General features: G+C 42.1%; 1 protein-coding gene across 9 annotated transcripts in view; it reads left to right on the forward strand.

Moving 5' to 3' along the window:
• CAMK1D (calcium/calmodulin dependent protein kinase ID) overlaps positions 1 to 19,492 on the forward strand; it is a 500,855-nt gene that overhangs the window by 279,548 nt on the left and 201,815 nt on the right. The window contains exon 1 of one of the 9 annotated variants that reach the window (XM_042991055.1): positions 5,616 to 8,160. The exons of the other annotated variants lie outside the window; for them this stretch is intronic. Coding sequence (XP_042846989.1) covers positions 8,072 to 8,160 — 89 coding nt within the window. The 5' untranslated portion in view covers positions 5,616 to 8,071. Of the gene's footprint in view, positions 1 to 5,615; positions 8,161 to 19,492 lie in introns of those variants that run through there. 9 annotated transcript variants of the gene reach the window in all.

Below are 19,492 nucleotides of genomic sequence, written 5' to 3' on the forward strand. Positions count from 1 at the left end.
GACTTCATTAAGGTCACAGGATATAAAATCAACGTACAGAAATTTGTTGCATTTCTATATGCTAGTAATGAAGCAGCAGAGACGGAAATTACAAAAACGGTCTCATTTACAATTGTACCCAAGATAATATAATATCTAGGAGGAAACTTAACCAGGAGGGTAAAAGACTTGTAAAAATGCCTGTGCTATCCAAAGCAATCTACACATTTAATGCAATTGCATCAAAATACCACCAGCATTTTTTCACAGAACAAACAATCCTAAAATTTGTATGGCACCACAAAAGCCCCTTGAAAAAGAAAAGAAAAACTGGAGGTATCTAATTCTAGATTTCAAGTGATACTATAAAAGTATAGTAATCAAAACAGTATGGTACTGACACAAAAACAGATGCAAAGATCAGTGGAACAGAATAGAAAACCCAGAAATAAACCCACATTTATATGGTCAGTTAATCTTTGACAAAGTGGGCAAGGATATGCAATGGGAAAAAAAAACAGTTTCTTTAACAAATGGTGTCGGAAAAATGAGACAGCTACATGCAAAAGAATGAACGTGGACCACTTTCTTACACCATACGCAAAAAGAAACTCAAAATGGATTAAAGACATAAATGTGAGACTTGAAACCATAAAAATCCTAGAGGAGAACACAGGTGGTAATTTCTCCAACATTGGCCTTTGAAACATTTTTCTAGATATGTCTCCAGAGGCAAGGGGAACAAAAGCAAAAATAAACTATTGGGACTGTGTCAAAATAAAAAGCTTCTGCACAGCAAGGGAAACAATCACCAAAACTAACAGAAAATGGGATTACGTTGAAATAAAAAGCTTCTGCGCAACAAAGCTGTGCAAAACAATCACCAAAACTAACAGAAAACCTACCAAATAGGAGAAGATATTTGCAAACAACATACCTGGTAAAGGGTTAGTACCCAAAATATATAAAGAACTTAGAAAACTCAACACCCCCAACCCCAATAATTCAATGAAAAAGTGGGCAGAAGACACAGAAAGACATTTCTCCAAAGAAGACACACAAATGGCCAACAGACACATGAAAAGGTGCTCATCATCACTCATCATCAGGGAAATGAAAATCAAAATCACAATGAGATACCACCTCACACCTGTCAGAAGGCTAAAGTCAACATTTTAGCGTTTAGGTGTTGATGAGGATGTGGAGAAAAAGGAACCCTTGTATACTGTTGGTGGGAATGCAAACTGGAATAGCCATTGTGGAAAACAGTATGGAGGTCCCCCCCCAAATTAAAAATAGAAATGTCCTACAATCCAGTAATTACAGTAGTGGGTATTTACCCAAAGAATACAGCAACACTAATTCTGGAAGATACATGCACCCCAATGTTTATAGCAGCGTTATTTACAATAGTCGAATTATGGAAGCAGCCCAGGTGTTCATCAACAGATTAATGGATAAAAAGGATGTGGTATAATTATCAATGGAATATTATTCTTTCATGAAAAAGATTTAAATCTTGCCATTTACAACAACATAGATGGAGCTAGAGTATAATGCTAAGTGAAATAAGTCAGCCAGAGAAAGATACATACCATATGATTTTTACTCATGTGGAATTTAACAAATAAGACGAATGGACAAAGGAAAACAAAAAAGAGACAAACTAAGAAACAGACTCTTAACTATAGAGAACAAACTGCTGGTTTCCAGAGGGGAGGGGGTTGGGGGCTGGTGAAATAGGTAATGGGGATTAAGGAGTGCACTTGTGATGAGCGCTGGGTGATGTACGGAAGTGTTGAATCACGATATTGTACACCTGAAACTAACGTAACGTAACAAACTAACATAAGTATAGTATGTCAGCTATGTTGGAATTAAAAACAAAACAAAACAAAAATAAACACAACAAATAAAAACAAAAAGTTCAGGGGTCAGTGAAGCACCAGCTCTCAGGAACAAAACTCACATTTTCACCTCCATCCTTGGCATATGTCTTCTCTGACTCAATTTTCTGTTGTTCTCTAAAACCCAGGAGTGCTTAGGGAGCACCTGGCACACAGTGGTTAACACTCAGATAGCAGTGGTGATGGACACCTGAACTTGGAATCAGAGAATCTGGTTCTTAGAGGCGCCTTCCATACAAAGCACATCCTCCATCACGTCACAGACATGGCCCCTGAGGCCCAGTATTTTCCATTTTGGCATTTATTTTGTCATTATCCCCGTGAGCTGGGTCTTCCTATTTAGATGGGGGAATAGACAAACTCCACCTCTCAGTGAACACTCAGTGAAGGAATTGAATTCAGCCCATGAGTGGTATTGAGTGACAAAATGTGTATGCACTCTCCTCTTAAGGAAATGGAGTCAAATCTCTTGTGAATTGCACTCTGGGGGTCATATCAAGGATTGCATTCTTGGGCTCCCAGCACCAGATTGGTGTGGGAACATCTTCAGACTGGGCAGAACAGGTTTCCAGCAAATGCCAGTTCTTTCATTTCCCTCCCTCCCTCTCTCCCTTCCCTTCCCTTCCCTTCCCTTCCCTTCCCTTCCCTTCCCTTCCCTTCCCTTCCCTTCCCTTCCCTTCCCTCCTTCCTTCTACCCTTCCTTCCTTCCTTCCTTCCTTCCTTCTTCTCCTCCCCTCCTTTCCTTTCCTTTCCTTTCCTTTCCTTTCCTTTCCTTTCCTTTCCTTTCCTTTCCTTTCCTTTCCTTTCCTTTCCTTTCCTTTCCTTTCCTTTCCTTTCCTTTCCTCTCTTGTCTTTCTCTCTTCCCTCCCTCCCTCTCTCTTTTTCTTTCCTATGGGGCTTTGAAGCCAAATACAAATTTACCACCTGCGTGTCCCATTCCCTCATTAGTGAGGATACTCCAGTGCTGACTGTTCAAGAACCTTCTAATAAACTATCCCACAACATCACTGTAAATGGTAAACTGTTGTTGAGAATTGTGGATTTTGTAATGAGAGGAATTCAGAAAACCTCCTGACCACTTAGTGACGTGTTAATTTCCCAGGAATGTCTCCCCTGCACTGTTCACGTTGACTGAGCATCCCTGAGCGTGCACCGCCTCCACCACAGACACAAAAGCATAAACCTTCCAGCAAATTCCTGGCAGGCTCTAATTACCCTGAGAATCCGGAGCCAGACACAGCTTTGCAGACTTGCTCAGATGTATCACGGCACTTTCCTACCCAAACGCAAAGATACCTTTGCTTTTACAACCAGCAGGAGTTCAAACCCAGAGGACACTTTTTATTTTATTTGGGATGGGTGGGGGGAACCTGAGATTTCATAACAGAACAAAACAGATCCCCCGGATATAATATATAGATACCAATGAATCCATGGAACTAAGAGCAGATTTATGTCAAGTGTTTGCTGTTTATGTGGAGAGATTGAAGATCGTCAGGCTTTAGGTAGCATTTTTTCTCCTTTCATGCTGCATTAATATTTTCATGAAACCGGTGATAAGAAGGAACCATAAGTTGTGTTTTACAACAAAAATCCAGCCCCACGAGCCTGAAAATTGGTACTTGTAAAGAACCAAGTAGATCACAGTTAAGAACCATTCCATTTTTTTCAACAATGTCATCAACAAGAGCTTGCACTGAGATTGCAGAACATTCACTTGGACAGGATGCCCCTGCCTCTCCATCCCTCTGGTTTTTTTCCCCTCAAACATAGGTGCAATCACGTTTTTGGGCTCCACCAACTGAAAAAGACATGGTGGGGCCATGACGGTTACACGTGTTGGCTTCAGCGCCTGCCCTTTGGAGTTGCTACCAGTGTGTAATCTTGGGCAAGTTATTTCAGCTCTGAAAGTGTCAAGTGACTCGTGGGAGAACTCATGGGGTTGGTGTAAACAGCAAAATGGAATCATCCGTGCGAGACACTTGGGACAATGCCTGGTAGAGCTTAAGTGCCAGTAGCGGCTGTTGATCATTATTGTTTTTTTCCTTGTTTCTGTCATTCCATGTCCTGGTCTTCCAAGTCCTTGCCCTCTAGCAGAGGGGACACATGAGGAGACAGGCATTCATCTGTGGTGGAGGTGAGGTCAGGCGGTCTTCCTGGAGGAAGCAACCCAGCTGTGTCTTAAAGGCCGTATTGCGAGGATCAGGGCGAGAGCTGTGGGAAACACCCAACATTTCAGGGCCTCGTAGGAGAAGTGAATCTTGTAGCACCTGAGTAAACGTGCTTAGAAACAAAAGAAGAGTCAGCAGAGGGCCCCAGCAGCTAGGCAGGAAAGGAGGTTCAAGAGGGAGGAAATGATCACCCATCAGACGCTCTGGAGAGCTCGAGAAAAATACAAACCAAACAGTGCCAGTTGGATTGAGTGACAGTGAAGTCATTTGGCCCCATAAGGGCCGTTTCAGTGAAGTGGTGAGGAAGCAGCCCTGTGGTGTGCTGGTAAATGTTTAACAATGGGCTCTCTTGTAGCATCGGCCCACTTCCGCGGGACAAAGACTCCCAACCTGGCTGATCTAAAGCTGAAGGTCACTGGATCAGGCCTGGAAAGAGATGCTCAAGATCTTGACCTCTGCATCACAGCAGGTGATATGGCAGAAATGGGCAGCAGATGGCTTTAAGTGTCACGTTCATAAGCTTTCTGTAGATGGATATGAACAAGGTGATAATCCATATGCTGCCTCGGTGCAGCTGCCTTCAGTGAATCGTACTGCTGACATGTGGCCTGATCCCTTCTCTTGGGGCACACCCCCGATTCTAGGGTACCTTCTCCCTGCGTTCTCAGACCCCATTCTGTCATCTGCCTCTCAGAAAAACCTCTTTGCCAGTATGAAACATATCATTGAAAATGGAAGAGTTTGAGCATGAGTTGGTCCATTTGTCTCTAACACTTTTTGGGGCAGAGTATGTCCTGACCCACCGACACAAGTCTTCAGGTCCACTTGGCAGGGACGATCAGGAGTGGAAAGAGGACACTGTCCTTCTCTGTGTGGCCAACCCAGAGGGATGATGATCTGACTCTGGGCTCAGAAAGCAATCTTTTGATCTTTATCTAGTTTCTCAAGTAGACTTCTCTTACTTGAATGGAAAGAGACTGTCCAACTGACCAGACTTTTTTCTATCTACTCGGTGGTTGCAAGCCTCGATTTAGACTTTCCGTCTGGTGCATCGTTTCCTTTGAGTTTGGTTAATAGCATTCAAGACCTGAAAACTCCAGGGGGAAAAGATAATAATAGCAAACGCTTATATAGAACTTAGTACATACAAGGCACTCTTATGAGTCCTTTTAAAAAAAATTTTTTTTTGGCATTTATTTTCTTTTTTTAATTTTTTTTTTCAACGTTTTTAATTTATTTTTGGGACAGAGAGAGACAGAGCATGAACGGGGGAGGGGCAGAGAGAGAGGGAGACACAGAATCGGAAACAGGCTCCAGGCTCCGAGCCATCAGCCCAGAGCCTGACGCGGGGCTCGAACTCACGGACCGCGAGACCGTGACCTGGCTGAAGTCGGACGCTTAACTGACTGCGCCACCCAGGCGCCCCTTTGGCATTTATTTTCAAGAGACAGAGACAGAGTGTGAGCAGGGGAGGGGCAGAGAGAGAGAGGGAGACACAGTATCTGAAGCAGGCTCCAGGCTCTGAGCTGTCAGCACAGAACCCAATGCGGGGCTCAAACCCACGAACCATGAGATCAGTTGAAGTTGGACGTTTAACAACTGAGCCACCAAGGTGCCCCATAAGTCCTTTTGGTTAAATCCAAACAAGAACCCTATGAGGACTCCATTTTACTGATGAGGAACCTAAGGCACAGAGATATTTAGCAATCTGTCCAGGGTCACATGAGTACTAGAACCAAGGTTTGAATGTAAGTATTTGGTTCCCAGTGTTCTAACCACTACCATATGCTGACTCCTAATGGTGAGTTCCAGAACAGAGGGAGACCCTGAACTGTGGGGCCCCATTCAGATGCAGAGAACCTGGAAGAAAGATTCCATTACATTACGGAGAACGCAAGATCTCTGCTGTCCTTGGAAGGGGTGGAGCAGAGGCCATCCTAGGGCCCATAAGAGCCTCTGCTTCATGGGAGCTCTGCTGTTCCCACTCCTGCAGCTGCACTGCCCTCCCCTGGTTCCTTTGGTTTCTGGAGACTAATCTGCGATTATTCTGGCCCCAGATATCTGCTTCCTGGTGAGGAGGCTCAACCTCGGCCCAGAGATCACATCTCTAGGTGCCTGCCCAACTAATGGGCCCTACCCTTTCTGTGCCCCTAATCCCCTGGATACTCCAGGAGAACGTCACCAGAGTTTCCCTTTGCCCCACGTTCTCCTGAGAACGCCTAGTTTCCGCACTTCCCTGGGCACTTTGTGTCTGAGGCTAGACCACTAAGAGGCTAATAGAAAGGGACCTGGGGTGCAGGAGCTAAAAAGTTACTCCTCTTAAGACTTTCTTGGGCTCTTCAGTACCTTAGGAGAAGGTGACAGGCTTGTGCCTTCCATCGTCCCTCCTCCTCGGGCCTCACACAGATGCCCCTGGGAGCTGTGCTTAGTGAGCTTCAAAACTCTGAGCTGGAAAAAAGATGACAAGGCCCCTTCAGGGGTTATGGAGAGGCCTCACTGAAGAACAGGGTGACTCTCAAGACAGAGGGAAGGAATGCTGTCCCTTGGCATTTTCCTACATCTGTGGACTCAGGTCTAGTTTTAGTCCTGTGCGTTTGATGGTGTCCTGGCTGTAGCAGGAGGCTCTGGAACAGGGACAAGGGACAGCCGGATTTCCCCCCAGTTGTCCTGGTGGAGGAAGACCTTGGCAGAGAGAGAAAGGGGGTGGTTCTCCTCATGGAGGTCACGTATCCCCTGGTGCAGCCTGGGTGAGTCACTGTCCTTCGTGCATTTAGCGTTGTCGCCTATACAACGAAAGGCTGGAGCTCTTTGCTTCCAAAACACCGCTACACTTAGAATTTTCATGATTTTGTTGACAGGGGAAAATTCTTATAGAGACTTTTATTGTTAGCATTGTCGTACTTATAAAATTCAGATCGGTCTACTCAGGGCGCATGCCTGAATCCTATAAGGTAAATACATGACGATTATTCATTTTGGAGGTAATATCTTTAGGGGCTACGATTACCAGATAGAATGAATGACCCCACTTCTGTCCCAAGACTTGACTAGATGGTGTGGTGTGGGTGCCTGTGTCCTTGATGGCAGGAATAAGGGTAGATAAAACCGGAGGCTGAACACCCACTTTCCCCTACAGGTTCTACATAATTCATCCGAGCCTTCTCTAAGGGCTCAGATTTCAGCCTCCTTAATAAGCCCTTCCTCTAGCAACTTCAGGGCTTTGAGGAACTTTTAAAAAGCTCTTTCTGCAGACAGGGGTTTGGGAATCCATATGCAGAAAAGTTTCCTTTCCAAACTGGTCTCTAGGTGTGACAGGTGGCTCCTGAAACTGGGTGGCTGGTGCTCCTGACAGCACCCCGCTTAGCGGGAATGTCACAGCCGTAGCCACAGAGAACACAGGGCAGTGTCGATCAGAATCCTGATGCCCATTTCCATCATCTAAAATGTGTGAAGTGTGGCCTTGGAAACTGTGAACTTTGTTTTGAAACTTTAGAATCTCCTTTAGCACTTCTAACCATACGGTTGTGGAGGGTCAGAGGGATTTTTTTCTTGTTGACAGTGACCACTTAGCTTTGTTAACTCCCTTTCTTCCAAATCTACTGGCTGTGTCTTTTTTTTTTTTTAAGGATAAAAAATAAAGTGAAAAACTGTTAGAAGAATGGTAAGATTTGAGGGTATTTACCTAAACCAAACTGAAGCTAAAGGCATAAATTTTACTTATTTTATGCCTCTGTTGATTCTATTTTTGGTTTGGATATGTGACCCTACTTGGGATGCTGTGGAATCATTGGTGCATAAAAATGTCAGGTGAGGAGTTCCTAGACCACCATCTGAGTAACACCCCCCAGTGTCGGGGTGTAACTTGCCAAGTTGTGGACAGGACGGCCAGTGACGGAGAAGTTACTACCTTCTAAGGCAGCATCCTTTATTTTGGGACAGTTTAACTATCAGGAAATTCATTCTTAGGCTCGAATCCCTGGCTTCACAGACTTTTCCCATTGTTACTATGTCATAATGCTGACAGCGATGGATAATTTTTTTGAGTCCTTACTGTGGGTCAAGTGCTCTGCGTGGGACTTAGTGTATCACCTCATTCCATCTTGGTAAGAATTTTTCAAAGTAAGCAATAATACCCCTATTTTACAGGGGAGAAAACCGAGTGGTAAAAAGGAAAATGTGTCCTGCCCAACGAGTGCAGGAGGCTGATTCCAGAATGTATGCTGGAACTCTGTGTTCTTCTGCTTCTTGGGGTTTCTCTCCCACATTTCACACCCCCTCCCCTTCATCCCTTCCTTCCCCCATCAAGTATTATTTCCACACCCCTGCTCGTCTCCTCAGTATTTGGTTTAGAGAGATCACTGGAGTTGACTCCCAGCACTTCAGATGTGAGCCGATCTTTCCACTGAACGTACAATAGGACCTCTCCTTGCCATTTCTGGAGCAAGTGTTGAAGTGGTCCAAGAATCACGCTTTTTTGGCAGGCGCGTCACATTTTTGCTCTACTTGAGTTTGTTTTCAACTGAAATCCCCAGGATCTCCATCACCACCACCACCACCACCACCACCACACGCACACGGTCTCCGTCAACGTACAGCCGCTAAGGGAGGCAGTCAGCGTAGGGCGTGGCCAGGGAGCCGGACTGCCGCGTTCTCAGACCACATAGCAGCTGTGTCCCCTTGACCAGTTGTCTGACCCTCTCTATGTCTCAGTTTGCTCGTCTGTAAAATGGCATCATAATAGTGCTTCTGACCTCACTGGGTGGTGACACTGGCATTCGTTAATACTTACAGGCACTTAGCACAGAGCTTGGCGTGGAGCAGGCGTTCAACGAATGTCATTTTTGTTTCGCCCAAACTTAGTTGCTCTTGCTCTGAGATCACTGATGAAAATACTAAACTGTGGATTTACATTATGTACACGTTCAACTAAAGCAAATTCAACCATATGCATCTCTCTTTCATGTGATTAAAAGTACTGTGAAGTTATTTTTTACACATAGCGTGTGCTCTCTATTATGCAATATCTGTAGTTTTCTATATTACTGAGTTCTAAATATGTATTAGTTTAATGGGCTGAATATAGAAAAATGTGTGCATCCTACTTTATGGGCAATGGAAAGAATTTTCGAGGGAAATTTTGACTACCATATACATAATTTTTGCCTTTCTGGCTGACTTGAGAGCCTGGCTGCTTTGTAAGTTGTAACTGAGCCTACGGAGAGGGGTCTGTGAGAGACCCCCGGGACACTCCATCCTGCCTTCCTGAAGGTGACTGATTCCGCATTTGTGTGCTCCTGCCCCAACAGCCCATCGGCTGTGCAGAAACCCACGTGGAAGTGGTCTAAGGCTCCAGGCTGTCAAAAATACAAGAAGACAGCGGTATCTCTTGTCCTCTGCTTCTTGGAGTAGCAGCCAGACCACTATTGTGTTAAACACTGCTGACCAGGAAGAGTCAGCTGAAAGTCTCCAATCTTAAAAGAAAGCCTGTGCCCTAATAATTACGACACAATGTGGTGAGGGAAACTCATTTGGTGACTAATCATCAAGGCAATGGGTGTTCTCCGGGGATGTAGCGTTTGAGGTCAGTTTTAAGGGTTGGTAGAAGCAGCTGAGAGGGAGGATTGAGAAGGAGTGGCGCGTAGGAAGCCCGAGAGCCTAGAAGGGTATTTGGGATGAGCCAGGAGCCTGTGACTGGAGGGTGGGAAGGAAGAAGCAGAATGGGACAGGCAAGATGCCCTCAGTTGACTCAGTGTCACTGATAGTTAAACTCAGAAGAAGCTCAAGTCACTGCTTTTGACTCTTGATAAGGTTTTTTGGGTTTTGTATTCCTTTTCAATCTAAATATAGAAATACATTTGAGTAATTAATCCATCAAGTGTAATTTCTAGGAGAGAATTATTCAAGTTCTTTCCCCCTCTTAGGAAATGGAACTGAGGGAAGGACTGTCTTTCTGCATGTGTGTTTGATATAGAATTAAAAATTGGGAAGGGAATGCAAAGAAATGAAATCAGTTCTCATGTTTGGGAAGTAGGATTATGGGCAAACAAATATTCCTTTGTTTTGAAATGTTTATTTGATTTTTTTAAATGTTTGTTTATTTTTTGAGAGAGAGGGAGACAGAGCATGAGCAAGGGATGGGCAGAGAGAGAGGGAGACAGAGAATCTGAAGCAGGCTCCAGCCTCTGAGCTGTCAGTACAGAGTCCTGCGTGGGGCTCGAACTCACGAACCGTGAGAAGATGGCTTGAGCCGAAGTCGGACACTTAACCCACTGAGCCACCCAGGCGCCCCTATGTTTCTTACATAATGTTTCGAAATTGAGGGAATAATGAAACTTAAATTATCTTGATAAGTTATTATGGAAATTAACATTTAGTGATTTTCCCGTTCTCCAGACTGTTCTAAATCCTTTCTATGCATTAGCTCATTTAATTTTCAAATCAGTTATATAGATAACTGTTTTTATCTACCCATCACAGTAAAACCCAAAGGACAGACTGGGCCAATATCTTGACTAAAGCTTTACAATGAGAGAGTGGAGACCCAGAGTGGGGACCCGGGAAAATGTGCCTCCCGAGCCCACACACTTCACCACTAAGTCACATGACACCCACTTGGTGGTATTTTTTAATCAATCACCTGTGTGTTTTGGGGGCAGGGCAGGGAGACTTGGTGGCCAGAGATTTACCTTGGGATTGCTTCTGGCGGTGTCCCGTCACAGGAGCTCAAGGCATCTTCTAATCATCCAAGCCCTTTACACCATGGGCATCTCATAAGCAGGGTGAGTAGTGGACTTTTTTTCCCTCAGGACACACGTGGCCTAAGTAACTATTTAGAATAGTTATTGGTTGAAAATGCATTTATGTTTTGCAATATAGTTCTAGGGTGCCAAAGGAAACATGACTCTTTTAAGCCTTCTGACTGATAAACTGATGCTATTATTTCTTTTTGAAAAAAAATTTTCCCACAATGAGCAAAGCAAGGCATGTTTTGTAGGCGTGTTTCCAATTAGGGTAAGGGTATAGGGAGAAAGAGGAAAAACATTCAGAATCTCACATTCCAGAAATTCCCACTGTTCACATTGGCATCATTTATGGTAGGTATTACCAATCATCACGTTTTCCTCCCGGAATGTATTAATTAGCCTCAGCCTTTCCTTGGAGTGAGAGAATGAGCCACTGTGTTGATAGACAGATATAAGTGTGCTGATGGCCAGCAATTGAGGAAACCATGGCCGGGCAACTTGTATCTCTTGCTTCTTGGAGAGCTGTATATTAACTTCGAGGAAAAAAGTAATTTTCTGTCCCACCTGCATCTGGGTTCTGACCCTGAAACCAAATGCAAAGGACCCTGAGTGGTGCACACACCCTTCCTTCAGCTTTTCCAGATGCTGAGACCCCTGGACATCATTTTCGCTCCTCCAGATTGCAGGTGTCTGATTCACCAGTGATGAAAATATTGGATGGTCGCAGAAGACAGAAATGAGAAGAAAATACCAGTGTCCCTGAAATGCTGTATCCACAGGCAAAATTCTTGAAATCCTCATAGTGACTTTTCAAAGTTGGAAGAGGGAGCGATGTGCTTTTCAAACCACTGTTTTTGTTGTATAACATCAATAATTGGAACAGAGCAGTTTATATTTATTTGTTTCATATGGATTCATATTGTTTTGGACCCAAATATTGAGAGGTGGCTTAAGTATTTCATCCAGTCTCTAGCTTGTCGTTAGCAGCAGATTCTAGGCTCTTCTCTGTGTTAATGATTTTTAAAAGTCTTCATCGTCTTTGATCTCTATTCTTCCTATCCCCTGATAGCCACCATGATGGATTTAATGTATCTCTTTAAAACATGCGCGTCCTCCTAAAATTTGTCATTTTGTGGTGTGTGTGTGAATGAATTTGTGTTTTCATTGTTTTATTTTTTTTTTAAGTTTATTCATTTTTTAGTAGTCTCTGCATCTAACGTGGGGCTCAAACTCACCACCCTGAGATCAAGAGTCACACGCTTTTCCGATGGAGCCAGCCCAGTGTGCCCCGAGTCTGTGTTTTTATTTTCATGAGTGGTATTCTCAGAGAAACTCCATTCTGTCTCTTACTATTTTTAATTCACACTGTTTCTAACATCTGGCCATGTGACTATATTTCCCTCTAGTTCATTGATTTTTAGCTGCTTTCGCTCCATTTTACTCTCCGTCTTCCTAGTGGTGGATGTCTGGGGTGCCCTGGTATCCTGCATCCTTGAGGAGTATCACAATGCTCAACCTTGTATAAGCCCCTTCGTGGGCTTGTGGGGGACCTTCCTTGGATCTTCTATTCAGGAGAAGGCATACATATACTTAATTTCATTAAGGATTGCCAGTTTTTAATTTCTAATAATGTACCATTTTATATTATTGATTAATAATAGTCATATTATATATGAAATATATAATATAAAATATATTGTATTACATATTCAAATAATATATATTATTTTTAATACAATATGTTATTAATTGATAATTATATTACTACCACATATATTATTTTAACAATAATTTTCAATGTTTATTCTATTTTTTAATAAGTACTTATTGAGCACTTTATGTGTGTATCACATTATCCTAGGTGTCAGGAGGGATGCATGACAAAAAAACAGGGATATATTCTCAATCTTAAAATGCATGCGAGAAGAAAGTAACAGTAAAGAGACTCTATGAGTCATCATGCAAATAGTCACCATTTATTGATGATTTGCAATGTGGCAGGCATTTACATGCATCATGTCAGTCCTCATAACCTTATGAGTGTGTGTTATTCACTCCATTTTACTGTTAAAGAAAAAGCAGTTCAGCGTGGTTAAGTAAATTGCCCAAGGATGCACAGCAAGAGTGATGATAGTGCTGGGGTTCTAAATCCAGGTCTCTTGCTTATGCCAAAGCCTATGCTTTCACTACTATGTAGCACTACCTGTCAAGATGAGATGCCCATTTTAATTTTTTTAATTATTTTTTTAATGTTATTTATTTTTGAGAGAGAGAGAGAGAAAGAGACAGAGTGCAAGCAGGAGAGGGGCAGAGAGAGAGGGAGACACAGACTCCGAAGCAGGCTCCAGGCTCTGAGCTGTCAGCACAGAGCCCAGCACGGTTCTGGAACTCACAAACCGTGAGATCATGAGCTGAGCTGAAGTTGGACACTTAACTGAGGTGCCCGAAGATCCCCATTTTTAAAGAAATTATTGAGTCTTGGCATATAGCAGGTGGTCAATAAATACTTGTGAATTATTGATTGAAATGATAGTGTTTCGTATTTTTTGAGTAGTATCTGCTAAGCTCTGTTTAAATATTTAATGTCTAGGGAACTTTTACAAATCACAATAATTTCATGAGGCTGGTGTTATTTCTATTACCTCTGTTTTACTCCCGAGGAAAAAAAGCATAGAAAGGCCTAGAATAACTTGACCAAATGCACACAGCTAGATTTGTAAAAAAAATAAACCTCAAACATTTTATTTTGAGACGATTATAGATTCATATGCAATTGCAAAAAAATAATACGGAGAGATCCTATGAACTTTTTGTCCAGTTTCTGCCAGTGGTAACATCTTGCAAAACTGTAGTACAGTGTCACAACCAGGATATTGACATGGCTACGGACAAGATACAGAAGGTTCCAGCATCCCTTATGGTACCCTTTTGTAACATACCCACCTCTCTCTGTTTCCTCTACCTCCTTAACTCCTGGCAACCTGTAATCTCTTCTCCATTTTTATAGTTTTATTTTTTCAAGAATGTTATGAAATTATATGTGTAATTAACATGTATAGATGTACATAAATTAGCATCATAATGTTATGCATGCATATATAAACTTTTGGGATTTTCTTTGTCATTTAATCTTCTCTGGAGGTTCCTCTGGGTTGTCACACGTATCAGTAGTTCATTCCATGTTATTGCTGAAAAGTAGTACACGGAGTAGGTGAGCCATAGTCTGTTTATGCCACACACCACCTGAAGGACATCTGGGTTGTTTCCATTTTTTAGACTATTAAAAGTAAAACTGCTTATAAACTTCAGTGTACAGGTTTTTGAGTGAACATAATTTTTTATTTCTCTGGGATAAATGCCAAGAAGTTCAACTGCTGGGTTATATAGTGGTTACATGTTTGGTTTTTAAGAAATTGCCAAACTGTTTTCCCAGCGTAGCTGTACCATTTTGCATTCCCACTAGCAGTGAGCGAGGGATCCACCTCCTTTGGGTTACCAGCATTCGGTGATGTTACTATTTTTTATTTTAACCATCCTGATAGGTGTGCAGTAGTCTCTTATAGTAGTTTCAATTTGTATTTCTCTCATGACCAGTACCGTTGAACATCTTGTCATGTGTATTTTTGCCATCTATTTATCTTCTTTGATGAGATGTTTCTTCGTGCCCATGTTCTATTTGGATTGGTTGCTTTTTTAGTGTCGAGTTTGAAAGATCTTTATACACTCTGAGTATATGACAGTATATAGCCTGAGTATATATACTGTATATATATAGTATATACTGTGTGTGTGTGTGTGTGTATATATATATATATATATATATACACACACACACTGTATACAGTATATAGGACTGAGGGGGTGGACAGTCCTTTGTTGGATATGTGGTTCACAAATAGTCTTTCTGCTCTGTAGCTTGTCATTCTTCCTCCTAACAACGTTTTTTTTACAAAGCAAAAGTTTTTAATAAAGTCTAATATATATATAATATATATAATATATATATATATTATATATATATAGTAAATCTGTCATGCTTTTGGTGTCCAGTCTAAAAACCCCTTGCCTACACTTAAATCCTAAAAATTTTATTTTACCTTTTTTTTTTCCTACTAAAAGTTTTATAATTTTAACTTTTACATGTAACCTCATGATCCATTTTGGGTTCATTTTTGTATAAGGCCTGAGACTTCAGTCACGGTTTTTACTGTTCTTGCCTATTTTGCTTCAATGTTTTCTTCTTTTACCTTTTGCTCCAATTGCCCCAGCACTATGTGTTAAAAAGCCTTTCTTCATTGAGTTGCTTTTGCACCTTTACCAAAAATCAATTGGGTATATATAGGTGGGTTTATTTCAGCATTCTGTGTTCTGTTTCATTGGGCTGTGTGTCTACTGCCCTGTTAATACCACACTGTTTTGATAGTGTAGCTAGATAGTAAGTTGTATTATTCCTCCCACTTCTCTTGAGAAATCCTCCTTTTTCAAAATTACTATTTAGCTGTATCTTAGGTTTTTTTTTGGCTGTTTTACATGTAAATATTAGAATAATCTTGTTTACATTGACAGAAGTCATGCTGTGATTTTGATAGGCACTGTGTTAATTTGGTATATTGATCTGGGGAGAATTGACATCTTTACCATGTTGAATTTGCCATTCCATGAACATGGTATGTCTCTCCATTTCTTTAATCAGAACTGTGTCCTTTTCATTATACCAGTCCTCCACATGTTTTGTTGGATTTTTACCTCAGTATTTTTTTTCCTGAGGGGTTGTAGATGATATTGTATTTTCAACTGGTGTCCATGTGTTCACTGCTAGTACAGTTGACTTTTGCAAGTTTTTCTTGCATCCCAGGATCTTGCTAAACTCACTTTTTAGTTCTAAAAGTTGTTTTTTTGGTGATTCCTGGACAGTTTTGTATTGTCTTATGAGACTTTAGATATTATTAAAACCTTCTATTTTAGATGGGTTTGCTGGCACTACTTTAGCAGGTTCAGGGGGTGGGTGCTACCTGATTACTGCCAGGTGGAGGTAGATAGAGGTCCCAGTTCACCACTAGGTTTCCTTACTGGGAGGGTGGCTACCATTACTGCTGGGTAAGGGGGAAAGTTTAGCCTATCTGTATGGTTTCCACTGACACTGCACGGAAGATGGGGGCAGGGGATGGGAGCAGCCCTTATTACTAGCCAGTGGGTGAGGCACCTTGGTATAGCCTCACAAGGTTAGAAGTCTAGGTTCCCCACTTGGCCTTTGCTGGTATGGGCGATGATGGGCCACATGTTTTTTCTGTGCTATTTAGCTGTTGTCAAGTGGTTATTGTCTAAAAGTTTTGTCTTGCTAGCTTACCGCCAGCCTAGTCCTTTGGCTAGAGAGAAAGAGGGCTTTGTTGGGCTTTTTCAGTCTGCGCCCATTGATGTTTCTGGGTTGCCACTTTTCCCAGTTCTGAATCTGGGATATATGAAGCACAGAGAAAACCCGGGGAGGTCACCACCATGTTGTGCCTCAGATCCTGAGGTGACTAGCCAGTCTGCCTTTTTCCCTCCACCCAGCAGCATCTTTTTATGTTTGTTTCATATCTAATGCCCAGGGTTTTCACTTGTACTTAGCAGAAGAATAGGAAAAATAGGTCTACTCCTTCCTCCTGCAAGGGTTGGGTGGGGGGGTGGACAGCTGGATTTCAAAACCTATCAGTTTGGCACCTGGGCCCTTGTGCCTCACCAGTTTGCTCTAGGGAAAGGGGAGAAGCATGGCTGCACTGGTCAGGGAGGTATTTGAGTTGGTCGGAAAACAGGTTTTGAGAAGTAAGGTCAAAGTCCATTTTTCTTCCAGAAATAGCCTGAGTAGTAGGGAGGAAGGAGTGAGTTGTGTTTGAAAAGTAGGAAAGAACCTGGCCCACAGCAGTGAGGGCTGTGTGGGGACATCAGGGTGCTCCCATTAGGCTGGAATGTTCCTTGCTTTAGAGATGACAAACTCAAGATGAGTAGTAGCTGGGGTGCCTGGGTGGCTCAGTGGGTTAAGCGTCTGACTTCGGCTCAGGTCATGATCTCGAGGTTCCTGAGTTCGAGCCCAACATTGGGCTCACTGCTGTCAGCGCAGAGCGGGGAGCCTGCTTCGGATCGTCTGTCCCCCTGTCTCTCTGCCCTTCCCTCCCTCACACTCTCTCAAAAATAAATAAACATTAAAAAATAAATTTAAAAAAAAGATGGCAGTAACCAAAATGTGCTTCCCCCTTCCTCCCTTCCTTTTATACAGGGGGTCCTGTCTCACTTAGAGAAACAAATCTCCAGGTGCCTGGGTGGCTCAGTTGGTTAAGCATCTGACTTCGGCTCAGGTCATGATCTTGCAGTTCACGAGTTCGAGCCCCGCATTGGGCTCTGTGCTCATAGCTCAGAGCCTGGAGCCTGCTTCACATTCTGTCTCTCTTTCTGCCCCTCCCCTATGTGTTCTCTCCCTCTCTCTTTCTGTCTCTCAAAAGTAAGTAAAACATTAAAAAAGAGAAAAGGGAAAACAAATCTCCTGGTCCAGGTGAGGCTAGTTCAGCTGGTCGTGAATTCTGCTGAGAGGTGAGAGTGACACGTGGTTTCTTCCCGTTTATCTGGAACCCCCTAAGCCTTAATTTCTTCATCATACTCCTTTGATGGTTGTTGTGAGAATTAAATGGCATATCAGGTAAAGTATCCAGGACTATGCCTCCATGGACACATGACCTTGGTTGCCAGAACCTTCCTTCCCCTCACCCAGAACTCCCTGTGTGCAGACACACGCTCTGCTTCAACTGTCTGACGCCTCCTGGAAATCTGTGACGGGCTAGCTTTCCAATTGCTCGGATTTGGTATGTCAGAGTATAGTAGAAGCCATCTGTGGATTCACTGGAGGCTTTAAACGATTTGCTAAGATTACACATGGGCCTGTCTGGGATAAAAGTCGCATTACTAAAAGTCTGGACTTTTAGTAGAGATTAGGCTGGGGTCCCATATTTTTATCATATTACACCTGTATGACTCTTAGAGATCAGCCAGTTCAATCCTTTTTATTCAAGCTTTGCTGCTGTTGTTGAGTTTTTGATAGGAAAACTAACATACACTTACTATAACACATCGGGTAATGCAGAAATGTATATGGAAAAAGTTAATAATCTACCACACTGCCTCTGTAATCTTTAATTTCTTCCCTCTGAGGTAGCTAATGTTAACATTTTGTTGTTCACCATTCTTTTCTTTATACGCCTAAATTCATCTACCTCTGTTGTTAGTTTTTATTTTTAAGTGAAAGCTGTGTCATTCTCCTATCACACCAAAATCAGCTTTCTGCACTTCACAGTATGTCACGAACATTCTTGTGGGCCTCTACATTATTAAACATTTTTAAAAAATATTTATTTTATTTTTGAGAGAAAAAGAGTGTGAGTGAGCGAGGGGCAGAGAGAGAGAGAGGGAGACACGGGATCTGAAGCAGGCTCCAGGCTCTGAGGTGTCAGCACAGAGCCCAACGTGGGGCTCGAACTCATGAACCTCGAGATCATGACCTGAGCCAAAGTCAGATGCTTAACTGACTGAAACACCCAGGTGCCCCTACATTATTTTAAAATTTAACTTTACTTCTGTCAAAGCAAGACACTTGTACATAGTTGTGAAAATCAATAGTAACAATAGACTTAAAATGACTAATAGCAACCCTTTGTCCCAGTGTCCCCTTCTCTTGGATTCTCTGTCCCCAAAGAAACACACTTTGAACTCTTTAAACTGTTTCTTCTGGTATTTATCCCCAAATTTCTAAGCAACATGTTTCTACTATTTTTCCTTGACTCATCCGTTTTAGAACAGGATTTAGCTTTTTTATCTAACCACACAAATACAGATATGCGCGCTCTCTCTCTCTCTCTCTCTTTCTCTCTTTCACACACACACACACACACACACACACACACACACATCTTAAATGATTAAATCTAAGATTAGTGTTTACATTATGTGACTACATAAATAATACAGCAAAATCATAGAGGTACATTAGGATTACATTTTCTTTCTTGTGGTTTGTTTTTTGTTTGTTTCCTGTGGACTTAATAATTACCTTGTTTATCTTTCTCATTTTAATGAACTCTATTGGAGTTTAATTTATATACAATAAAATGCATCCATATAAAGCATATGGTTCTGTGAGCTTTTGACTATTGTATACATCCAGATAATCACCAGCCCCATCAAAATATAGAATATTTCCATAGCCTCAAAAAAAAAAAAAAGTGCTGTGTCCCTTCCCAGTTAATCCTTCTGTCTCAGGCACCCATTGATCTCAGGGGGTTTTTTGTCTTGATTTTGTTTTCACTATAAAGTATTATTATTTTTTTTAAGTAGGCTCTGTGCCCAGCACGGGGCTCGAACTCATGACCCCAAGATCACATGCTCTACCAGCTGAGTTAGCCAGGCACCCCCACTATAAATTATTTTTGCCTATTCTAGAACAGCGTGTGCTTTTTTTGTTTGGTGTCTTTCCTTCAGTATAATGTTAATGATACTGAATTACATGCTACTGTATTTGTTCTTTTCTGCTGGCTAGTGTTCCTCTGTATAAACATACCACAGGGTGTTTATCTGTTCACTTGTCAATGAACGTTTCGTTCTTTCCAGTTTGGGGCTTTTATGTTAAAGCTGTTATAGAACATTTGTATTCAAGTCTCTGTGTAGATGT

This window comes from Panthera tigris, chromosome B4 (assembly GCF_018350195.1).
Source record: "Panthera tigris isolate Pti1 chromosome B4, P.tigris_Pti1_mat1.1, whole genome shotgun sequence".
In the NCBI taxonomy this organism is placed as follows: domain Eukaryota; kingdom Metazoa; phylum Chordata; class Mammalia; order Carnivora; family Felidae; genus Panthera; species Panthera tigris.